The 24,711-nt window shown below is 27.0% G+C and overlaps 4 protein-coding genes across 5 annotated transcripts; 2 read left to right on the forward strand and 2 right to left on the reverse strand.

The window, feature by feature from the left end:
• Window positions 1-5,836: 5,836 nt before the first annotated feature.
• On the forward strand, window positions 5,837-7,321 carry OCT59_008843 (uncharacterized protein). Of its 2 annotated transcripts, XM_066133156.1 has the most exons (7): window positions 5,837-5,901; window positions 6,021-6,200; window positions 6,269-6,301; window positions 6,381-6,511; window positions 6,592-6,710; window positions 6,783-6,840; window positions 6,913-7,321. In XM_066133156.1, the coding sequence occupies exons 2-7, from the start codon at window positions 6,023-6,025 to the stop codon at window positions 7,171-7,173; spliced, it is 780 nt and encodes a 259-aa protein (XP_065999629.1). In that variant the 5' UTR covers window positions 5,837-5,901; window positions 6,021-6,022; the 3' UTR covers window positions 7,174-7,321. The 2 variants fall into 2 exon arrangements, with proteins under 2 accessions (XP_065999629.1, XP_025181103.1); XM_025309212.2 differs by having other exon boundaries at window positions 5,838-5,901; window positions 6,269-6,511.
• OCT59_008844 (Ribosomal RNA assembly protein mis3) lies at window positions 7,162-8,954 on the reverse strand. The gene is made up of 8 exons (XM_025309215.2): window positions 8,884-8,954; window positions 8,635-8,801; window positions 8,426-8,560; window positions 8,233-8,358; window positions 8,017-8,157; window positions 7,773-7,937; window positions 7,609-7,686; window positions 7,162-7,538 (listed from the first exon to the last, which is right to left on the reverse strand). The coding sequence occupies exons 1-8, from the start codon at window positions 8,945-8,947 to the stop codon at window positions 7,419-7,421; spliced, it is 996 nt and encodes a 331-aa protein (XP_025181104.1). The 5' UTR covers window positions 8,948-8,954; the 3' UTR covers window positions 7,162-7,418.
• A 119-nt stretch (window positions 8,955-9,073) lies between these two features.
• On the forward strand, window positions 9,074-10,229 carry OCT59_008845 (uncharacterized protein; the record flags this gene model as incomplete). The annotated part of the gene is made up of 4 exons (XM_025316247.2): window positions 9,074-9,215; window positions 9,294-9,347; window positions 9,430-9,446; window positions 9,531-10,229. The coding sequence occupies 4 exons, from the start codon at window positions 9,074-9,076 to the stop codon at window positions 10,227-10,229; spliced, it is 912 nt and encodes a 303-aa protein (XP_025181105.1).
• Window positions 10,230-20,268: 10,039 nt separating this feature from the next.
• OCT59_008846 (uncharacterized protein) lies at window positions 20,269-21,026 on the reverse strand (the record flags this gene model as incomplete). The annotated part of the gene is made up of 4 exons (XM_025325477.1): window positions 20,269-20,374; window positions 20,448-20,724; window positions 20,790-20,855; window positions 20,993-21,026. 4 exons carry the CDS (start codon window positions 21,024-21,026, stop codon window positions 20,269-20,271), a joined length of 483 nt encoding a protein of 160 aa, XP_025181106.1.
• Window positions 21,027-24,711: the final 3,685 nt, after the last annotated feature.

A 24,711-nucleotide genomic window follows, 5' to 3' on the forward strand; every position in this document is an offset into this window, starting at 1 on the left:
TTGTAAATTCAAAAATTTTTCGTTTCAAATTTGTATAATATAACTTCTAAAAAAGGAAATTTCATAATTTTGGCCAGAATTATATCTAATTTGACTTGATTCGACACTCAATTTATTAAATAATTAACTCGACTTGACTCAATTTGATTTAATTGTAATTTTCAATTTGACTTAATTCAACTTGATTCAACTCAATCAACTTGTAAGTTAACTCAACTTGTTTCAGAGCACTAAATATTTTTTCTGACTTTTTGTCTTAAAAGTAATCACATGTAAGGTTGCTTGCCAAAACCTAGGGGTTTAGACAAGATGGCATTTTGCCGAAAAGCAAAATTCTGCCAAAACTATATTAAAATTATATTAAAAAATTGGCGAAACTTTGGAGAAAGGCGAAACTGCTGAAACTTATTATAAATACCGAAACTGCCAAAACTCTGCTGAAACTATAATAAATTTATAGTAAAATTTTAACAAAACTAATCGTAGGATTTTGAAGAGGTTTAGACAAGCAACCTTAATCACATGACCCATTTTTCAAGATATATAAGAATATCAAGTTGAATCCAGATAGAGGAGACATCGCTATAAAGTTATTACGTGAAGGCATTATCTGCAATGCCTTAGTATATTGAGTTATAACTAATTGTATTTGCTTTAGTGAAGCATACTGTTATTTCTTTTTAACCAGTTGAACTTTGCTATCAGATAGTCAGACACTGTATACTTGGTCATGTTATTTTTTTGTCTATTACCAGATGAAGTCAGAAATATATCACAATTGCTGTTTACATCTAAATTCCTAAAGGCTATTTTTGCAAAAATAACAGTTTATTCTTTTTCTTTTGGAATATAGAGTGTAACTTTGATATTTGATTTTGTACCACTCTTTTTAGGGGATTTCTTTGTTAAAGATTTTGGTTACACTTACACATTCATTGATTGGTGTTTAATGTTATGATTGTCATATTCTACAACTATTGATTGGTATTTAATATTTTCAATAATTTCTATTTCTAAAATAGATCACCTCTAGACCTAGGGTAAAAATCATATATAAAATTCTTTGCAGATCTTATTATAAAAAGAAATTTTATGTTACATTATTATAATTTTTTTCTTTTTAGCTAATTAACCAATAGAATTTAAGAAAAAGTAAAGTAAAAATTAGTAAAGTATCTATTCTAATCAGAAATTGAATCCAGTTTTTATCTAATATAACTGGCATCTCAGAAATATTATGATCAGTTTATAATCTATTTTAAAAGGTTTATTATTACAAAGACATTACATTTTTGATTTTACCATCTAAACAGACTATCTAGCATATTATATCCCTTTAGTAAAGTATACTATATCTTTAGTGATATTGTAAAGTGATTATTAAAACAAAACCATTTTTTTAAGATATGCAAGCAGTAACTTTAAGAATAAATTCTAAAACTTCTAATGATCTTTTAAGAAATATTAGAAAAATATCATAATGATATAACTTTTTATTAAAATATATAATTTAATTATACATACTAATTTATTATAATAATGCAGTTCAATCTGTATTTTTATGCTATTGGTAATATTTGCAGTAAAATTCTTTTTAATTTCTATAATTAGTAGAATTAAACTTGCGATCTCATTATAATCAGTTTTAATAAAAAAGTACTGCTTTAATGATTACACTAAAGATAAATCAACCCTTGCAACAATATCTACTTTTTTTGATAAAAAATAGAATATCTATTACTTGAATAGCATACAGATCTTTAGCAAGCTTTAATTGCTTTAGGTTCAGATGAATGCTATTAATATAGATAATGTTACATTTCTTTCTTTCTTTTTTTTTTTTAAATGTGAATCACGTACCATTTTATTAGAATATATTTGGATTACATAATAATCACAAATATTCTATGAATGATACTTCCAGCTCCAGGCCAGTCCGATCAAACATTAGATATTATATTACCAATAGAATTAAGAATAAAAGTAATCAAAAAGCAAACCAAAATAACATACTATAAACTATAATAAACATAAAAATTAAAATAAAAACAAAACAAAAACTAATACAAAAATAAAAATAAAAACAAAAACAAAAATAAAAATAAAAATATTAATAAAATAAAATTAATAATAAAATATATGTCTAAAATTATAAATATAATTGAGAACAGAATAAAAATATTATTTTGGAACTATCAATTCAGTAATTTCTTGCTCATGTATAATGTAACCTTATCAACTTTCTTTTTTATTGGAATCCAATCCTCACATATGTATTTCCTTACAAAGGTATCCATTGATTTCTTTACTAAGGAGACTGACCTTTGTAATCGATCTATTTTTCCTATTTGTATATCTTTAACTTTATTTGAAAGTTTATTTGCATTGTCCTTTACTTTGGATTCGAAGGCTTGATTTGAATTGTCCTTTCCCTGGACTCGAAGTAATTTTATCTGTTCTAGAAATGCCTTTTCTTTTTTCCCATAAAATAACTTGTTCACATCTTGGTTTCCATATTAATTCTTTAAATGCTAAAATAAATCTAATTAAAATATTAGCCATAAGTGTTTGTGCCTCAGTAAGAGATATCTTAAAGTCTTTTTGTAATCTTGCTGTTAAAAAAGTTTCGACTTTCACTTCCAATGCCAGCTGTTGAAACTTTTGAAATTTTTCTGATTTTGCTGTAAATATTTTTTTCCAAGCCACCTCATATGCCTGACATTCAAATAAATGATTCCAATTTTCCTTCTTATTACATTTCATAATACATTTCATTTCCTTGTAGAGTCTTGGTTTTCTTATTGCTAAAATAGATCCTAAAGGAAGGATTTTGTGAAATAATTTTGCTATAAATAAAGGTTCATAAATAGTTAAGTCGCATGCTAATACAGTGAAATCTCTTGCAATAATGGAAGATAAGCCAAGTAACTTTCCAGTCTATCTGATTATTATTCCCATAACATAATTCCTGATTATTTTTTAATAATGACCATTCAGTAGCTTCACCTGTAGCTAATATTTTCAAAATAAATCTTCTAATATTAACTTCAATAGGATTATCTATAAAAACAGGAAAGTAAGATAATATATTATTAATAAAATCTACATTATTCCTAAATAAATTGTTTCCACGATGGCCTTTCTTTGCTAATTTGTCAGCTATATCATTACCTGTTATGCCACTATGACCTTTTATTTTAACCAACTTTAAATTTATAGCTGCTTCTCTGATCAACATAATTATTTTAATAATGATTAAGTTATTAGTCTTTTTAATGCCATGTTCTTTAGTTGTTAAATTAAAAGCTGAATTAATTGAGTTTATAGCACCTAAGTTGTCTGTATAAATAGTTACATTAGAATTTTCTGGTGCTGTTAACAAATCTTAAGAAAATAGCTACTATTTCTGCCCCTGGTTGATGATGGCGGATAAAGATAGCAATGAGTATACTGAAAATTCTCCTAATTCATTGTTTGTATAGAATGCTGCTCCTAAATCCACAGTAGTATTATCTGTTATATGTGAAAGATCGTTATTATTTATAATTCGATTAGCTAGTGATCCATCTATATAATATTCAATATTTTTCAATGACTTTAACTGATGTCTTATATCTGTAAATTCTTGTTTAAGTGTGATGTTACATTTCTTTGCAGTATAAAAATAAATAATAAATTATTTAAAATCATTTGTATTAATACAATCAGCTTATGCTATAATAAATTTGGTATTCAGGTTAATTTGACCTTTATTATAAGTAATACTTTTAACAGATCAGATTAAATTAGATTTTACTTAAATTTAAAACTGATCTGAAAATTATTTAATATATATATAATATTTAATAATTTAAAATAAATTTTTATAAACTATTAATATTTATGATTAAATTAATCAACTATTAATATATTTAAATAAAGTTTAAACTTAGTTTAAACTTACAGTTTAATTAATCAAATAATAAAATATTATTGATATATTTTAAAATAAATTGTATCAATTTTCACAATTTTTATTTTTAATTATGAATAAACTAATTAATGATGTATTTTGAGAAAAATTTAATTACCAATTGACAGATTAAACATAAAATCTAAAGTATTTACAATAAAATTGAATTGGATGATTGTAATTATTTGTTACATTATGGTAATAATAAGTTAGTTCAAAACATCCAAAAGATATCAAAAAGAAGTTAATACTCAATTTCTAATAATTACTTCTGGATTTTAGAATTCTTTTTAACTAAAAGGTATTAGAAACAAACTGTATAGTGTAGAATTATTTCTAATTAAAAGAGAAAAAAGAAGAATTAAAACAGTAAAGTATTATCAGATTATAATATTAATGATGATTATAATGATAAATCTTTTGATAAAAGAAGAAAACAAAAAATTAGATTTAATTGTTTTAATTCCTCTAAAAGAATTTCTAAATCAGTCCTATAAAAAATATTTTTGCTAAAATATACTTAAAATAAATTTAAAATTTTATTTTATACTTAAAATATACTGAAATAGGCAAAAATTAAATATCATTTAAATATAATTTAAGTATATAATAATATACTTAAAATATTCTTATTTTAAATATCCTTAAAATATACTGAAATAGGCAAAATTTAAATGTAAATTAAATATATTTTAAGTATATATTAAATACAATTTAATTCAAATTTTGCGAAAATCCAATTTTCAGTATATTTTAAGTATAAAATAAGAAAATTAAGTATATTTTAAAGAAAATAAAATATATTTTAAATATATTTTAAGTAAATTTTTTTTTATAGGGCAGGTAAATTTTGAATAGCAGTTTGTATACAATAAATAAAATCAAATCATACATTAAGGTTTTAAATTTATTAATACTTGCACTGATTAAATAATGTCAAATCAAAGACTAATCAGATGGAATTTAGGTTTAATAAAAATAGCATAAAAGCATAAAAGTAATCTACTTAAATTTAAAAATTAGAATTATGATTTTTTTAGCATCCAATAGTTCAATGTTAATAAACTTTTTTTATTTTATAGCTCTCACTAAGCTTTACAATTTTAAAAAAAGTTCATGTCAAAAATTTGTAGGGAATAATTTTTTTGAGTTTTTATATATTAAATGTCTAGGATCCTAATCAAATTATACTTTTAAAAGCAAATGTTAAAATTAGAAAAAAATATCTGTATTAAATTCCTCTTATTATTGCAACAAAAAAAAATAATTTAAAGCAGATATATATAATTTAAAATACTTTTAAAATAAGCAATATAATATTTTTTTTTTTAAAAAAAAATTCCTATTATAATTTTACTATTCCAAATCCTATTAAATGATAAAACTTGACCAATACTATTATAACCAATTAGGCTAACTAATTTAGCTAATACATAAGATACGATTTATTCTAAAATTTGCAACCTATTTTAAATTCTTAGACCAGATTTATTTGATGTCCAAATCAAAAAGTAATATTAAATTACCATTATAAAAAATTATTTAGGTTAAAAGTTCGACTTGATCTCTAATAATAATATCAGTATTTTTTTTGTGCATTATATCATTATCTGGATCCTTAATACTCGGAATGAATATTCTGCGCCACGGCTGAAAGGAAGAATCGGAGTTTATGATCAACCAATAAATATAATGGAGCAGTCCTTATTATACTGTATAAAAGGTTTTCATTTAGAAATCAAATTATCAAATTTAACCTTCTTAGACTCGATAAATAATATTCAGAGAGCCGCAGAAGAACTGCCGGAAAAACTTCTCCATAAGTCTAACCTTTGAAAGTAAGTCATATAAGCCATACACCTTTGTTACTTCTCTCTCTCTCTCAAGAACAAAGTTTAAAAACGAGCAGAATTGTTGGTTTGAGCGCGTTTCGAGTTCTTGAAGATTTTGTGCGTGTTTTTTTTGTATTTATTGTTACTAATATAAAGAATTCGAGCATTCTTGTGTAGCAACAACGCAATTTGAAATTCAATAAGCAAGCCATTAAATGTAGTTGTATTTTAAATAGATATGTCAACAAAATCAAAAATACAAAACGTTATGTCACATATGATGACTTCAGTGGTTGGCTCCCATTCAAAGTTACATAGAAGGAGCGTGAAAACTGAAGAATGTGATGATGGTTACCCCCATTCAAATATACAGAAAGTAACTTCGAAGATTGAAATGACTGAAGAATGCGAAGAAGGTATATTTAACAAAAGCCGTTTTGTATGTTTCTTAATATGTAAACTAAATCATTCATTATTCCTTTAGATGGATTTGATCCTACATTACTGCCTTTGCCAAGTATGTCTAAATTCCAAAGTTCTGTTTTATACATATTTAAGTAAAACTCCTCGGTTCCATTCCGCCTACTCTTCCTTAGCAACATCAACCAAAACAGCTACTCAACGTATTTATAAGGAATTGAAAATAATTGTGCATAAACAAGACACGCCATCTAATGATTTGGGATTTTTTGTGAAACTTGACAAGTTGCGCTCTGTTTACCAATGGGTTTGTATCCTTAAGTTTAACTTTTGTCGATTCAAATTATACGATAATCAATTATAAGCTAATCCATGGATTTTACATAGGTTGTGCAACTCACAGACTTTGACCCAAATATTCCTTTGGCTCAAGATATGGCAAGGCATAAAGTTAAAAGCATTGATTTGGAAATTCGCTTTGCACCTGATTATCCTAACTTACCTCCGTGAGTTTTATTCATATAGAAAGAATATACTTTTTTAGGTCATCTTTATAATTTCAAATCTTTATTCTTCAGATACATTCGCGTAATTCGTCCAAGACTTCTCCGATTCATGAATGGTGGCGGTGGTCACGTAAGTGAAATTGATAAATTTAATTATTGTGTAATATTTTAATATATATATATATGTATATTTGTAAATTAGGTTACAGCTGGAGGATCAATTTGTATGGATTTGTTGACTTTGGGCAATTCTCATGATCAAGGATGGTCTTCACAATATACGATGGAAGCAGTTTTAATACAGGTCAAACTAGCGTTAAGTACTTTAAACCCTCCTGCAAGGCTTGACCGTAATTGGAAGAATGAATATACCGCAGTTGAGGCAATGAATGCTTATATTAGAGTCGCAAATCAACATGGATGGGGAATTCCGCCTCAATGGGATACTTTGTTCAAACGCTAAAGGATGTTATCTTTGATTTTTTTATTGTATAATGTTGTGCTTTGAAATATTAAATAAGAATATTTTAATGTATAATCGGCAATTATAGATTTGTAAAGAAATTATTTTATAATAAACTTAAAAGTTGCTCAAGAATTTTGTAATTGTCAATTCATTACAAATTTATTTAGTATATTGTCTAAAATTTTTTTTCTTTGTAGCAAAAGAGCTTGTAAAGAGCAAGTCGAATTTCATCCATAATGTGACTATGAATCAGTTTCAACAGTTTTTTGTTTCTTCTTTCTTTTTAACTTTTCTTCAACAGGTGGTACGAATGCTTTTTCTCTTTCTGCTTTACGTTTTAATGTATTCTCTTTTTGTCTCTCCTATTAAAAAAATAAAATAATTTTTCATAAAAAGAAACAAAAATATTTATTTATTTATGTGGATAGTTACCTTCTTTTTCTCCAATTCGTGAATAGCTTTTTCCTGTGGCTTAAGAAAATATTCACCAGATTCCAATTGCAAATCAACCTACAACAATATAAATCGATAAAATTAACTGAATTAACTGAGTTAATTATATATATATATAAAAAATGACAAAAAGAATTTCTTACTTTGCTAGGAGTTTGAGCAGGCGGGAAAGGGGTATATTCGTTCTTCTTTTTGATAACTTTCTTTGGTCTTTTAACATTTTGTTTCTTAAAATGAGGTAAAAAACGATCCCACGATTCATTCTTTAATTTTGGATCTTTAGATAGTTCTTTTTTTATCATTAATTCCTATTAAAAGTATTAATTAAAGTTAATTATAAACTTGCCACATATTATATACTTATATTATTAGTCTAATTATGCTTACTTTGATATGATAAATTGGATGAATATTTTTTATACAATCAATAACTATTCTTCTAACTTCTTTTAATCCCTTGTATGATCCCATAGCTGATACTGTATTTCCTTGAACCATCACATAACATTGAGTCAATAGCTCAATAGCCTTATTAAATATTATCTGGATTAGTATAAATTTACGATATAAAATCAAATAAACGTAATTATAAACCATAAATACTTTGAGAGTTGATCCATTTGGTCCAATTAATCTTTGTCGTCTTTTCACAAATCTTTCTTTATTTCCAATTATATTACCAATTTTAATAATATCACATGCTACACCGTCTTCAAGGATTTTAACAGCCTAAATTCCGTATAATAAAAAGTTAATTCCTATCAACGAAGCATATACAAAATTAGATATAAATTACCTGAGGAAACGGAACGCTCCTAGCCAGAAGTTTAATTAAATCACGAGCTTTCATAATTACATAGGGATCATATGTTTTTCGTGTAGTTTTTACTGTCATACTACCTTCTATCAAATCCAACACGCATGCAACTCCCTATTTCACAAAGGTTTATAGCATTAAAAAAACTACGTCCATTCTTTAAATAATTTTCTACAATGTATACGTACTATTTTCTCTAAAGCTTTGGTGACATGAGACCATACTTCTTTTAAATAATTTTCACGATATTTTGGAAATAATGTTGCAAACGACGACTCTTCTGTAAATGGATATGGGTTATCTTCTCGTGTGAATGGTTCGATTTTCCAGTGATTTATATCATCAGTATCCCATGCTATATTGAGATGAAAGAAACCGTTTTAAGTAAATATTTGTGCATTAAGTCAAATAAGATTATTACATTTAAATATTCGTACGTTTGTCTTTACGGTATTTTTTTGATTTAGGTTTTGCTGTACTGTGTTTTTCGTCTTCAGCCATTTCTTCCCATGAAAGATCAAATTTCCTAATTACCTTTTATTGGTTGTTGAATTTTTAGATTATCGAGATTATCAAGAAATTATATAAATATCAAAAATTACATTTAACCAGTTTAAATCTTTCAATATGATATTTATTAGTTCAGTTCGTCTTAGGTTTATTGCCAGTAATTTAGCTAAACAATGTAAAAATACTATAAAATTTAACAAAATTCCTAGTAAAAATTTATTTCAACTTGCAATTGATGGCCCTGCTGCTTCGGGGAAAAGTTATTATTTTTTAAACTATATATAGTTTAAATGGTTTCTTCTAATAAGTTATTTTTTAACAAAAAAAACTTTATCAGGCTCTACTGCTAGAATTGCCGCTCAACGGTTAAAATTTGAATATATCGATTCAGGTAATAATTAAAATCATTAAATGATTGGTCAGTTTTTTATTTTAATAATTGAGAATTCGAATTCAAATTGAAAATATAACAGGAGCCATGTATCGGGTGGTAATTGTCTAATTGTAATCCATCAACTTTAAACAGTATCATCTCCAATACTTTTCTTAATTTAATTAATTTATTAATACCCAGGTAACGTTAGCGGCACTTCGCCAAAACTTATCCCCACTTTCACTAGATGATGCTTCAAAAATAACGTATTTAGCTGCAACATCTCATATCTTTCTTCATACAATATTTAACCCGCCTCCAATATCCCACACTTCCTCTTCTAAACCATCATTACCACAAACACTAGTATATCTAAATGGGGAAGATGTAACACATGAAATCAGATCACAGGAAATAACAAAAAATATATCTGGTATAGCATCAAATCCAGATGTTAGACAAGTGTTAGTAGAAAAGCAGCGTGCCCTTGCTAATGGTATATATGATTATGAAGGGGAAAATTCTTCATTTAAATTGGACACGTTAAGGAAGTCACCGAAGGGAATTGTAATGGATGGTAGAGACGTTGGTACAGTAGTACTTCCAAATGCTGATTTAAAAATATTTGTGACAGCTTCAGCACGAGTTCGTGCAATTCGACGGTATAAGGAGCTTCAACAGCAACAATCTACTATAAAAAAACCTTTAATAGATTTTAATAAAGTATTAGAAGATTTAGAGAAAAGAGATAAAAGTGATTATGAAAGAAAAATATCTCCTTTGAAAAAAGCTGATGATGCTGTTTTATTGGATACTAGTGATATGAGCGTCATGGAACAAGCTGATAAAATTATTGAGCTAGTTTTAAAAAGAGCTAAAGAAAAGAATTTTGATTTATAAATGAACAGGGGAAAATGAAAACAAATGTAAACTACTATCTTTTTATTGGTTATCTTTTATATTGGTAACTTTACAACTAATATAATTGGATAGTAGAATAACAAGCAAATTTATCAAAAAGCCATCATTTTGATGTATATTATGAAAATTTAACGCTTCAAATAAAACACATTATTGTAAAATTCAATATCTTCTTAAAAATAAGGTTCAGATATATGTTATTCTCTTTTTTTCTAAGAAATTAAAATAATATTTTACATGCTTTTCATCCTTAAATTTTTCAAATATATATTTTTTATTTTATTTCTTTAAATTCTTTATTTTTTTCTTTTTTTCTTATCATTCTTTATATTTTTTATTTCTTATAATTCTTTATATTTGTTAATCTACTTGTATATTATATTTAGTTTAGTTTTACAATGTATTGAATTGTATTTAATAAAATAATTTTTTTTTTTTTTTCTGCAATGCATTTGATAGTTTATTAAATAGTAAAAAGAATCGGTACAATATAAATATAATAGCCTAATCTAACTATCTAATATTATTAACTACCAAACTATTCATTATGCTATATAGCACCCCATGTGTGCACTGTTGGGTGAAATTTTTGCTCAAAGGGTATGGTACGTTTAGAAATGGCCATTCTTAGCATAAATGCCTCTTTTTCTTCACAAGGCATTCACAGGACCCACTACATTGCGACCAAAAAAAGAAAAAAAGAATTATTTTGTAAGAGAATAAGACTATAATATTAGAAATCCCATCAGATCATTCCTCCCACAAGCAACCCAAAAAAGTAGGGATATGGTAGAATCTTCTATCCAAGTTATAGGATCTGTGATGCACACTATTAAACCAAGACTGACCAGCTGTAGAAAAAGCGAGCGGTTCCCATTTCTTAAGGTAGACAAGCAAGAGGCCCCATTTACTATTGAAGAGTTATGTGTAGTATAAACATGTATATTCTAATATCAGATGTCCTTTTGCAAAGCACAAATTCAAGAATACTGGTAGCTGCCACAAGACAGATATATCAATTAACATCCAAAGTAAGCTCTATTCAAACATATAAAAATGAAACTAACACTAATACTAAATTTAAAAAATAAGAAGGAAAAAAAGAATAAAAAAAAGAAAAAAATAGTAAAATCTGGGCTCTATAATAATATATTTTGTCTTTATTCTTCTTTCCTCGGGGTGTATAGGCACAGTTAAAGATGAGATCCAACGCTTTTATCGAATGTTGTTTAAAAAGAAATCAAAATCAGTTAGTTTTACAATATTGGAAAAAGGTTGGACTAAATGTAATACCAGATAAGCCGTTAAAAATCCAAAAAAAGTTATTCATTCCGTAATTTAACCCAAAATGGAAGTTATCTTTCATATTAAAAATAATTTGTTGTGATGCCAGCAAGTTGCGAAGAACATCCAGAAACGCGTCAAGTTTATGACGTGATCTAATTCAAAATTCTTCAGATGGTATCCTAATTGGTAATTTTGTGATTTGACGAATAGGAAATGCTAGCGGATAGAAGTAAACAATAGGCACTGAGGAAAGTATTGTAATTGTAGTAAGAGGTAAAGAAGAGTCACATCAAAAACGTTCCAGTAGGCTAGTGAAAGTCTCCCAGAGGTAGTTCTTCATGTAGTGCTTAAGATGTTGTAGAGCTGTTATGTATTTCTTAATAGCTTTATCTAAAATATTAAAAAGCGTCAGTCTGTTGAAATATAAGAAGTTTCGTTATAAATAGTTGACAAAGTCTTTGTTAATTAAGCTTTTATCGTATATATATATGAAGTCAAAATTAAAGCCCAAAAGTAGAAATATTTCGACTTGGGAAGGTCAAAAGTCGAAATTAAAGTCGAAATGGTCAAAATTAAATCATAGTTATGTGATTTTTATAATTATAATTTAATACTAAATTTTAAACGTGAATAACTCAGTCAATATTGATGCTACAAATATGAAATATATATCATTGGAATCCTCTCGATAAGCTGAATCCAACCATATAAAGATCATAAAAATCGAATCACTGGATGTGGAGTTCGTTAACTTTGAATTTTAATATTATTGTTTACTATAAAATCATATGACTATGACGTAATTTTGACCATTTCAACTTTTGGAAAGGCTCAAGTTGAAATCATTTTGACCATTTCGACCATTTCAGAGGTCAAAATTAACCAATTTTAGTTTCATGTATAGTTGTATACTCTTTCCATCATAAAAAGTTGTTGCTTAATATTCTTGAAGTCGTAAAGTATTTGCTTCCATATTGTTATTGCTAAAGTTACGTCATTATAATATGTTCTGTTCTTTAGTTCCGTCTTTGTGTACTTCCAGTCCAATTTTTCATTATCCTGCCTTTACATCAAGGATTTTTGCCAAAGCTCAAAAATAAAAAATTACTAATACTATAGTGAAAGGGTAATAATATTAAGGATCATTTTAACATTCACTGGAGGTGAAATTCACTATATCACATGATATTTATTATTATATTAAAATTTAGTAAAATTCATCGCATCAAATTTTTTTTGTATTTGAATAAACATGTAAAAAAAAGTTTTTTCTATTGACCATTTAAGCATAAATTTTTAAAGTTTTATTAACAAAAAGTTTCTTTTTAAATTAACATAACTTCAATTAAACTATTATACCCATCCACTAACCATTTAATCTAGATTTTTCATTAATTTAAAACCTATAGTAATGCATAATATATAATCCTTTATAATAATGAAAAATGAAATGAAAGTGAAATAGGTTGATGAAAATAGAAATGGGATGATGTAAAACAAAATGAAACAATAAAAAGTGAATTGAGATGATGAAAAATAAAGTGGAATGTTGCAAAACGAAATGGAGTGATGAAAAATGATATGGAGCAATATTGAGTGATAAAAACTGATATGAAATGATATGAAGCGATATAGAGTGATGAAAATGATATGAAACGATATAGAATGATGAAAAATAATATGGAGCAATATGGAGCAATATGGCATGATGAAAAACAATATGAAGCTAAGGTTGCTTGTCTAAACCTCTTCAAAATCTTACGATTAGTTTTGTCAAAATTTTACTATAGATTTATTATAGTTTTGGCAGAGTTTCGGCAGTTTTGGCATTTATAATAAGTTTTGGCAGTTTCACCTTTCTCTAAAGTTTCGCCAGTTTTTTAATATAACTTTAATATAGTTTTGGCAGAATTTTGCTTTTTGGTGAAATGCCATCTTACCTAAACCCCTAGGTTTCGGCAAGTAACTTTATATGAAGCAATATAGAGTGATGAAAAACGATATAAAGCGATATGAAGTGATGAAAAATGATATGGAGCAATATGGAGTGATGAAAAATGATATGAAGCAATATGGAGTGATGAAAAGTAATATGGAGCAATATGGAGTGATGAAAAGTGATATGAAGCGATATGGAGTGATGAAAAGCGATGAAAAGCGATATAGAGTGATAAAAAGCGATATGAAGTGATGAAAAATGATATGAAGTGATATGGAGTGATGAAAAACGATATAGGAGTGAAAAGGACAATGATAAATGAAAAGGATAATTAAAAACAAAGTGGAAGCAAAGGGAATGGTAGAAAAATAAAAATACTAGCAATAAAAGTGAGTCTTACCTTAACTTCTTGAAGTTATTTGAAATTGTTGTTTTCTGAAAAACAAGTTAACAAGTTAGCATAAGAGAAAAAGAATATTAAACTAGCAAAGTAATAAGAAAATAAAAAAAATCTTACCTTAAGAAATTCCAGTAAAAGCTGGTCATTTTGAAAATAATACTACAAGAAAGCAAAAAACAAAATATGCGTTACACGTTTGTGTAATATGAAATCACCTGGTGAATTTCACTGGGGTAAATTTAAAATTTTAATAATTTTAATGCATTGCAGATCAAAGTGAAATTCACCAGAGGTGAATATAAAATTAATCCTAAAATAAATATAACTAATATTCATTATAATAAAATTTGTTCTAAAATTTAGCTTATAGTAAACTTTTTTTATTTTTCCAATTTACTTACTAATAAATCTTATTTGTTATAGTAAACTTATTAATAAAATTGATATTAAATATAATAAACTTTTTAAAAATTTTATATAGAACATATATCATAAATTTATATTTATTATAATAAATACAATAATTGGATTTCTATAAGATTACTTACTTAAACCTTTCCAGAATAGTTTCTCTAAAATTTTACTATAATTTTGTTATAGTTTTAGTAAAGTTTTAGCACACAGTTTTAGCATTTATAATAAGTTTTATTAAGTTTTACTTTTCTTCAGAATTTTGTCAATCTTTTAATAAGACTTTTATATAGATTTGGTAAAGTTTTGCTATTTTGGCATTTTACAACCTAGTTAAAATCCTCTAGTTTCTTGAGCAATCTTAACTGATACTATTATTTTAGGGAAAATATATTGGTATATCAAATTATTATTAGAATTTAAAATTTAAATGCATTTGCGTTTGAACGCACCCCTTTTTTGAAAATTTTTAAATAGTAAATTTGTCAATCAAAAAGGGGGTGTGTTGCAACGCACCTGCATAAAATTATTATTTCCTTAATTTATTTAAACCAATATTATAAATTTAACCAAAATTAATATAAAATAAAAGTACTATTTAAATTACATATATAATATTTTAATATATAAGATTTAATTAGTTATCTGAAGTTTATATAATATTAACAAAAATTGGATTTTGGCTCATATTATGATTCACTAATGATTTATATATAATAATAAAGGTTTAAAATTTGAATGCACCTGCGTTTAAATGCATCTCCTTTTTTGGAAATTTTTAAATAATAAATTTGTCGATTATTTACGATCACATTACGATTAGCAAATTTACTATCAAAAAAATGAAAGACGTTTCGGTAAATGGGTCACGTGTAATGATGCAACGACTGTGCGACATAAAAATCTATATTAACGTCCAGTAATTTCTAGGGGTGTGGGGGGTCCAACTGGTTGGTTACACAATATAATTTCGTATTACCAAACTGTCCCACTACCGTCACCCCTGAATTTTATTATTTTAATATATCCAAGACAACATTCCAAGCCTAAAACTTTGACGCACAACGTTTCTAAAAGCCGATGTTCGAGAGTAGATTAGTGTTGGTAAGAGTCATATATTGGCAAATTTTCATGACTATTAGAGCGTTATTGGGTTTCTCAGGTCAAAGTTTTAATATAGCTTATTAGAAAAACTATTATTTCGAAATATGTATTAAAAAAATTTTTTTAAAAAACAATGAAAAATATGTTTTTAACAATAAATATCACTTTTATATTAAAATTTTATTAAATACATTCTCTGTTATTAGTGAAAACTGCATACAACTATTTATTGTAGACATTTACTATAGACAATATTTTTTTCAGTTTTTTTTTAAAAAAAAAGGTTTAAAAGTTATTATAAATTAAAAGTCTATATAAATAACGTTTTCTTGTAATAAATAAACTTGTTTTACTTGTTTTAGACTTCTAAATATTGATTTATTCATCATAAATACTAAAATAAAACCGCCGACGTTGTTTTTTTCTTCTCGCAGGCGGTCCAAACATTATTTAAAGTATTGGACGCGACAAAACGATGTAAAGATTTGATCACGTTTCGAGGATGACATAATTAATGGCTGGTTTTTTTAATTGCAGGGGTATTTTGTTCACCGATCATCGTAATTTACTAATAACGTATATGAATTTATATGGAGGACAGTTTTGATTTATTAGACTTATTGTATATTATATTGTGTAACCAACCAGTTGGACCCCCCCACACCCCTAGGTAATTTCTTTCTTAAACAGAAATAAATTTTTATCTCACTCCAGATAGAATGTAGCACCATTTTTTTATCTGAGCCAGTATTACTATAAAATCGCTATGTCTACCTCAACAGCTGAACACGACTCTTACTTGGTTGAGAACTGGCAGAAACTCTTATTAATTTTTTGAAAGAGCAAAACCTCAAGCTCGACGATGATGACTTGGGAATACTCTGTAAAAAGAAAATAACCGGTCAAAACTTTCTTGACATGACCAAAGAAGATTTCAAAAAGTATGGATTGGAAATGGAATTGGCTATGAGACTCTCCAGACTCTCAAAGAAAAGCCAAAGCGTGTATTCTCCTCATACTTCAGCTTGAATGAGGTATTAGTGAAATATGATTTCGACTCTGATAGTATAGATTCCATCCCACTCTTCTCACCACCAATTTACGAAATTCAAGACGAGAATAAGATCTTTAAGTGTTGCATGGAAGAAATTTTGAGTAAGTTGCACTCATACGAAACTTTACAGCCAGACAGCTTGGAGTTCATGCGTAATGAAAGTATGTTGTAGCGCTTAATTACACGCTTCCATCCATATCATCATGGATATAACAAACAAGAAGCTTAGCATGCATCCTCAGTATGGAATAGTTGGCAAAGAAAGCTGAAGCTGAATAGAACCCGCTTACTTCTAATAAAGGTCTCTGGGCAAAATTTCAGATTTACTAGTAATTTTATCAACCTTTCTTATCTCATAATTTTACCATATATATATAGTGACCTTTTAAAATTATATTAAATTTTACCTTAGATTTTCAGAGACCTAAATTTTTTTAATTATTATTGCCGTTTTCAGAAATGTTGACAATCTGAAATTTTGACCATTTTATACTGAATACACTGAACACACCGTGAACACATACAAAAAATTATGCAAACTTGAAGTATTCATGTATAACTTTATATAAAAACTATTTTTGTCACTTTTTAGATATGAATAAAATTGAAAATATGAAAATTTGTACTGAACATACACCGAACACAAATGAAAACACTGAACACACCGAACATTGGCAAATACAAGCAAATACAAGTGAATACATATATGCAAATAATATAATTTTTATACATTTTTTTATGCACACTACCTTAAAATATATTACTAAAGTTTTAATTTTGCTTTTTTTAAAGGAAAATTTGTTTTTTTTAATTTTAATTGCTGTGTTCAGTGTGTGTTCGGTGTGTTCGATTTATAGAAATGATTGACATTCTAATGTCAACATTTCTGAAAATGGCAATAAATAAACAAAATGTTTTATAATAATTACAATAAATTTTAAAAATTTTTATTTTTACTAAGTTTAATTTTTATTCTTTAAAGATAAATAACTTTTATTAGTAAAAAAAGTTACTTTGAATTACAAAAATACTATAAAAAAATCTTAAAGACACACATCTTTAACTTTACTTCAAAACTATTATTCACTTACTTTCTTTAAAAAAATCTAATTAATTTTTTTTAAAAAAAAATAAATTTGTAATTGGTATTATTATGAAAAAATGCTTATACCCTATAATTATTAATCCAACTATTATGAAAATATTTATCTAAATATTTTCGACCTTGCTGAACAACTTTACTTAAGCATAAAAAAGTGATTTCATTTGACCAAAGTGCCCAAATTACGCCCTAAAATTACTGATCAGAAAAATAAAAAGAATTAAAAGTGCGAAAATTGCTCGTATTCTGCAAATATTAAACTGATTCTTATGAAAATTAATATTCAGGTAGTTTCGACCTCGCCGAACAATATTACATAAGCTTGAAAAGGTAATTTCATTTGACTAAAATGCCCAAATTATGCTTCGAATTTAATAAACAAAAAACGTAAATTTTAAGTTAATACTAAAATAAAAAAATACTCGTATTCAACAAATATTATGCCAACTGCTATAAAAATTCAAATATAAGTAGTTCGACCTTACTAAACAACTTTCTTAGATAGTAAAATATGATTTGATTTAACCAAAGTACTGAAATTAAATTCTGAAGTTATATGAATTTTTATATTTTAAAAGCTAATTTTTGTAATAATTTTCAAAAAGATAGTGCTAATGCAAATAAAACTAAAAATATAAAATGGTTTTTGCAAGTATAAAGAGAATAAATTTTTTATTTTGAGAAAAAATTATAAAATGTATATTACCAAATATTGTAATAATTGTTGTACAATATTTCAGATTAGTATAGTCTAACCTCGATATACCGATATTCAATATACCGATCTACTATTAAAAACTTGTTATACCGATAAAATTTTATTTTTCCACTATATGTGAGGATATATAAATATCGGTATAACTTTGATATAACGATATTTTCTAAAATTTCATATATGTCCCGACATATCGTTATATAAAGGTTTGACTGTATATATAAGGTAAATATTAAATTTTATATACAATTTTACTTTATTATTTACCGAAACATTTGTAAACTTATATTTGATTTTACCTTATAAAACCAGAAACCTATTTTAACTTTACCTTACATATCCGGAGACCTTTATTTGTTATATATATAATTTTACCTTTATCTATTAAGAGACCTAAAAATTTTTTTTAATATAAATTTTACCTTATATTTTTGGAGACTTCTATTAGAAGTAAGCGGAGTCCTAGCTGGGTTGATTATACAATTAAAGTAAAATTTTTTGCTACCCAAACTTTATCCTCAATCATACTAACTTATCACTAACACGAACTGTAAAAGTATGAGAGTAGAAAGCTGAAGACCTTATTTGTATCTAAGGTTGCTTGTCTAAACCTCTTCAAAAACCTACGATTAATTTCATCAAAATTTTACTATAGATTTATTATAGTTTCGGCAGAGTTTCGGCAGTTTCGGCATTTATAATAAGTTTTAGCAGTTTCGCCTTTCTCCAAAGTTTCGCCAGTTTTTTAATATAACTTTAATATAGTTTCGGCAGAATTTCGCTTTTCGGCGAAACGCTATCTTGCCTAAACCCCTAGGTTTCAGCAAGCAACCTTATTTGTATCATAAAAGATAAACAACATAAGGTCCCTATAGGTTTTGCTCAAAATATCAAATAACTTAAAAGTGCATACAAGATGAACAAGAGGAAGAGAAAGCGTGGTAAAAATAATTTATGGTATCATCACAATAGGTCAAGACTGGCACTTCCTTCTATATAGCCATAGAAAAATATCCAAAGTGAGTGACACTGCGTATTCGATCAAATTTGCTAAGAAGGCCTTAGAACTAAACTCAAAGTTATACCAGGACCCCGGATATCTAATATAAAGGTCATAATGGACTTTTGGCCAAAAACACCCCTTTTTGCTGAAACTCAAAAAATCGTTTTTTGTAAATATCTCAGCATCCAGTAATTCAATTTTAATGAACTTTTTTTTATTTTGTAGCCCTCATTTAGCTCTACAATTTAAAAAAAAAGTTCATCAAAATTGGACCACTGGATGCCGAGATATTTACAAAAAACGATTTTTTGAGCCCTTGAAAAATGGGCCAATCTGCCGAAAGTGTGACTTATGACCTGTTTTGGAGATATCCGGGGTCCTGTTATACCAATCATTATGTGATAGCGTGAAAGAGGTTTTAGGTATAATTGTGAGTTTGTTAATGGATAAGGCGTATATGGAAAATGAACCAGACAGAAAGAGAATCAGGATAGAGGGTTATTGTTCAAAAAATAAGCATGTATAATAATAGCATAGTTTCATGTATCATGTATCACATGTATCACAGACAATGTCCTGAATTTTGTATTTATTATGTATTAATAAAAATTTTTTCTTGACAAATTTCGCTGACAGGCCAGTGAAAAATATGATATTATTTTATTTCATGCTTTATTCCTTCCTTTAAATGCATTTTTCATTTTTCATTCATATTTACTTATGTTTACAAAAAAAAATATAAATAAAGATTTGTATAAAATAAAGAATTAGACAAACAATTAGCAGTTCATCAACAAAGAATAGCAAAGAGTTAATGGAATTATTTAACAAATATTAGCAAGCAACTAAAAAAGAGAAAAATGAAACTAATAGCAACAGAAAATATTTTTAAGAGATAAGGCAGTTGATATAGTGGAAAAATTTTTGGGCAAAAAAGACTGATGAAAAGTTAAGAAATTAGCTATTTAACAGGAAATTAAAAATAGTGTATCTAAAACATCAATTAAGGCCAGTTGAAAGCAAACTCGTATTGAAAAACTTCATATATATTATGATGTACTATCTTAAGAGTGGTAGCAACATCATCAAGTCCAATGGTATGGCGTGACCTTTAGTAAAAAAAGGGAAAGAAAAGCATATTAAATAACGTTAAGGAATCAAAACAAAATTTCTTATACTTACCAAGCTGGAAAGTGACGTACACATTCATAAAAATCTCTTTCAGTTTGAAACATGAACATTGTATGTAGATTGAATAAGTCTTCACCACCTGAGTTTTGGATATATTTGATAAGATTGTCGATAGTATGTAATGGATTTCTGTCTCTACTTCTGTTTATATCAAATGCATCAAAGTTCCATTGAACCACAAGAGTGAGATTATCTTCTTTCATCTTGGAAATTGAGGTTACTAGGACAGATTTATTTATCTTGATGTCTTCTAATAATTTTGATTGATCTAAACACATTGAATCAAGCTTTAATATTTAATTTATACATTTAGAATATCAATGTGTTCATTACCTCCAAATAACTCGGTGAGTCTTTTTTTATATTTTTCTTCTTGTTTTACTGTATGTTTTATTACAACTATAAAAAAAAATAAAAAGTAAATACTTAAGTAAATAGTAATAAAATATTAATTATAAGGTGAAGGATAATTAATATTTTCAACCATATCAGGAGTAGAAGGAATTTCATAAAAATAACAATAATGAAAAAATTACTTTTTTTTACAGTATTTTCAATATTTTTCAACATTTTATATTGAAATAATTTTAATATTTCTGCAATAAAGAATTTTGCCTTTGAATACGATTTAGGTCACATAAAAAAGAAATATTTAATTTTTAAATACGATTCAGATCGCATAAGAAAGAAATATTTATATGATTCAGGTTATGTAAGAAAATCTTTGAATACGATTTAAGTCGCATAAGAAAGAAATATTTAATTATAGAGGTATATATATAATATATATAGGATTCTAATAAGGTCACCAGAAAATTGGGGTCCTATATATATATATATGTGACTCACTCATTACAGTAATGTATTAATTATTACTCAATTTTTGAAATCACATATACTTACAACTATATCACATCATTTATTTTATATCACTTTGGATTTGAACATGGCCCCTGAATACAAAGATATCACATTAAGATTACAATGAGTAAACATAGTAAATATCACATCAATTATCTCCTTGAACTTTTAGTACTGTACTATTTTTGTAACCTTGTACGAATTGTATCAATTATCATGACGAACGTCTGTGTATTCAGGAATCCTTGAGGTGTTCATGCACAGAACAGGTAGCATGGTTATAGAGTTCGATTCTCCACTTCTTGGGTCCTGGTTAGTGATCCCTGGTGGTTAATACCCACCATAAGGGGTAATCCTAAGGTTGCTTGTCTAAACCTCTTCAAAATCCTACGATTAGTTTTGTCAAAATTTTACTATAAATTTATTATAGTTTTGGCAGAGTTTTAGCAGTTTCAGCATTTATAATAAGTTTCGGCAGTTTCACCTTTCTCCAAAATTTCGCCAGTTTTTTAATATAACTTTAATATAGTTTTGGCAGAATTTCGCTTTTCGGCGAAACGCCATCTTGCCTAAACCCCTAGGTTTTGGCAAGCAACCTTAGGTAATCCTGAACAGATGCCTGCTACTTCCTGTCTGAGTGGTCACTACAAAATATACCACTTAGGTTCACAACTGTACTATTAGTGTTAGGTAATCACAGGCTGTAGTGGCCTTTGAGTGAGACCTTGTACCTAATATGGTGGTATGGAAAGGTACTAAATGGTTGATGTTACCTATCAAAAGTCTATTATGAAAGTAGGTGCTTTCTAAAGGTCATTAAATAAATTGAGTACCAGTATCATACAATGGGTACATCAGGAAATTTTATAGCGCGAAAAATTGCGTAAGTTTACGATTTTGTAAGTTTATGAAAGTTTATGGCATAATATTTCGAAAAATTTCAAAATATTACGTAAGTTTACAATTTCGTAAGATTTATGTGATATTACGGTTAAAATATTACGTAAGTTTACAATATCGTAAGATTTACGCAATATTACGGTCAAAATATTCTGCAAATTTACGAAACTGTAAACCTGCGTAATATTACGGTTGAAATATTTCGAAAATTTACGAAACTGTAAACCTGCGTAATATTACGGTTGAAATATTTCGAAAATTTACGAAACTGTAAACCTGCGTAATATTACGGTTGAAATATTTCAAAAATTTACGAGACTGTAAATCTGCGTAATATTACGGTTAAAATATTTCGAAAATTTACGAGACTGTAAACCTGCGTAATATTACGGTTGAAATATTTCGAAAATTTACGAGACTGTAAATCCTGCGTAATATTACGGTTAAAATATTTCGAAAATTTACGAAACTGTAAATCTGCGTAATATTACGGTTAAAATATTTCGAAAATTTACGAGACTGTAAACCTGCGTAATATTACGGTTGAAATATTTCGAAAATTTACGAGACTGTAAACCTGCGTAATATTACGGTTAAAATATTTCGAAAATTTACGAAACTGTAAACCTGCGTAATATTACGGTTGAAATATTTCGAAAATTTACGAGACTGTAAACCTGCGTAATATTCCGTTTCGAAAATTTACGAGATTGTAAACTGCGTATGCAGTAGAACGTATACAAGGGGCATGTGATACTATTGAATAATCAAAAATAATATAAACACCTTTTCTTTTATATAAACACCTTTTTTTTTAAGTTTGGGAAAGCAAATTTATTTTTATTTACGAATTTTTTATTATTTACAATTTTTATGTTAAAAATTAAAGTAAATTCTAATTTTTATTATAACTTAATAAAAAAATATACATTTGATACTTGTTCGCTACTATTTTATAAAATAGTACTCAGGCTGTACGGCATGGACGTCAGTATCAGTCACAGCCCAAAAAAAACGTGAGTCTCCAGCCGATATTTGGTACGGACTGGGCCTAGCTACTTACTTAATAAATAAAAAAATAAAAATAATTATCTTCTACGATACGTAGGTAAGTTTCTCCTTCTCCTACGATCGTCACGCGTATCTAAAATTGATCAAATTTATCAAATTTAAAATGTGAACGTAAAATAGAATGTAATATTAATTATAAAATTTTATTATAGTATAATTACCCGGCCTCTCCCAAAATCTCGTTCTAAATTCGCGATAATATCTTTGGCCGGTACGCGTCCACAGCCGCCGCCCAGGCCGATTAGGGGTACCATTACGATAAAGGACATAGTTCTAAATATCAAAATCAGTTTGAATATTCGGTAAATACATTTAATTTAAATGAATGTAATTTTATTTATTTACTTACATGGTAATCCCTGACGAGGTTCCTCCACTTTTGGCTGCACTGTTGCCCGGAAACCCTCGTTCGAAATATTCTATTTATTCTGATTCAATTAAATGGATTGGTTAATTTGAATTTAAATTCTTTCTTAAAGAAAATTATAGATATTAGTCATATGAACCTATTGGCAACAGAGTCCCAAAAATCATGGCGGCTTCTACCATTAATATTATGGTAGGCGCGGTTTCTGTCGCGGCGTATGTCGACAAGTTCGTCCATCATAGCCCAGTTCTAATGGACGTTATAGGAACGACGACGTGTTTGGCGAGGCATTATTAGATTTGATTTTATTTTTATAATTTGATTTTGGGATGAGTAAAAATTTGAAAGAAAGTCGTAAAATGTCACTTTAAATAAAATTTGAACAATACCTCTTTGGTTTGATTTTATTTCTCGTTTCAATTAAAATTTAATTTATTAGACTTTTCATCATTAAACATATTAATTAAATCTCATGCGGATATGGATTATCTAAATATAAATATCATGATTCTAAATATAGATATAAATCACTTAATTTATTTTAATTTTTTTTTAAAAAAAAATCTTAGTTTGATTTCAATTAAAAATAATTAAAAATCATGTACATGTTTTGGTTATTTAAATATAAATATCAATATATTATATTTAAAAATAAAACAATTTATTATTAGCACATTCTATTGAATTTTTAAAAAAAAATCATCAATATATCATATTTAAAAATAAAACAATTATATTCTGATTAAATATTTTGCGTACATTTCTTAAAAAAATCATAAAAAAAATCTTGTACGTCGTACATGCAATTACTAAATATCATCCCCTTGTGATAAATAAAAAATTACGCAACACAAATTCAACACAAACTCAACACAAATTTAACAAATTTAACGAAATTTGGCCAAAATTAACAAATTTTTTACCAGAATTATCAACACAAATTGAACACAAATTGAACACAAATTTCAGTCACGATTTATTTATGTCACACCCGCTATACGATGTACATGATTTCTGGCCAATCAAAATTAGGCTGATCCTTGCATGTGATTTAAT

This window comes from Rhizophagus irregularis, chromosome 17 (assembly GCF_026210795.1).
Source record: "Rhizophagus irregularis chromosome 17, complete sequence".
Taxonomy (NCBI): Eukaryota; Fungi; Glomeromycota; class Glomeromycetes; order Glomerales; family Glomeraceae; genus Rhizophagus; species Rhizophagus irregularis.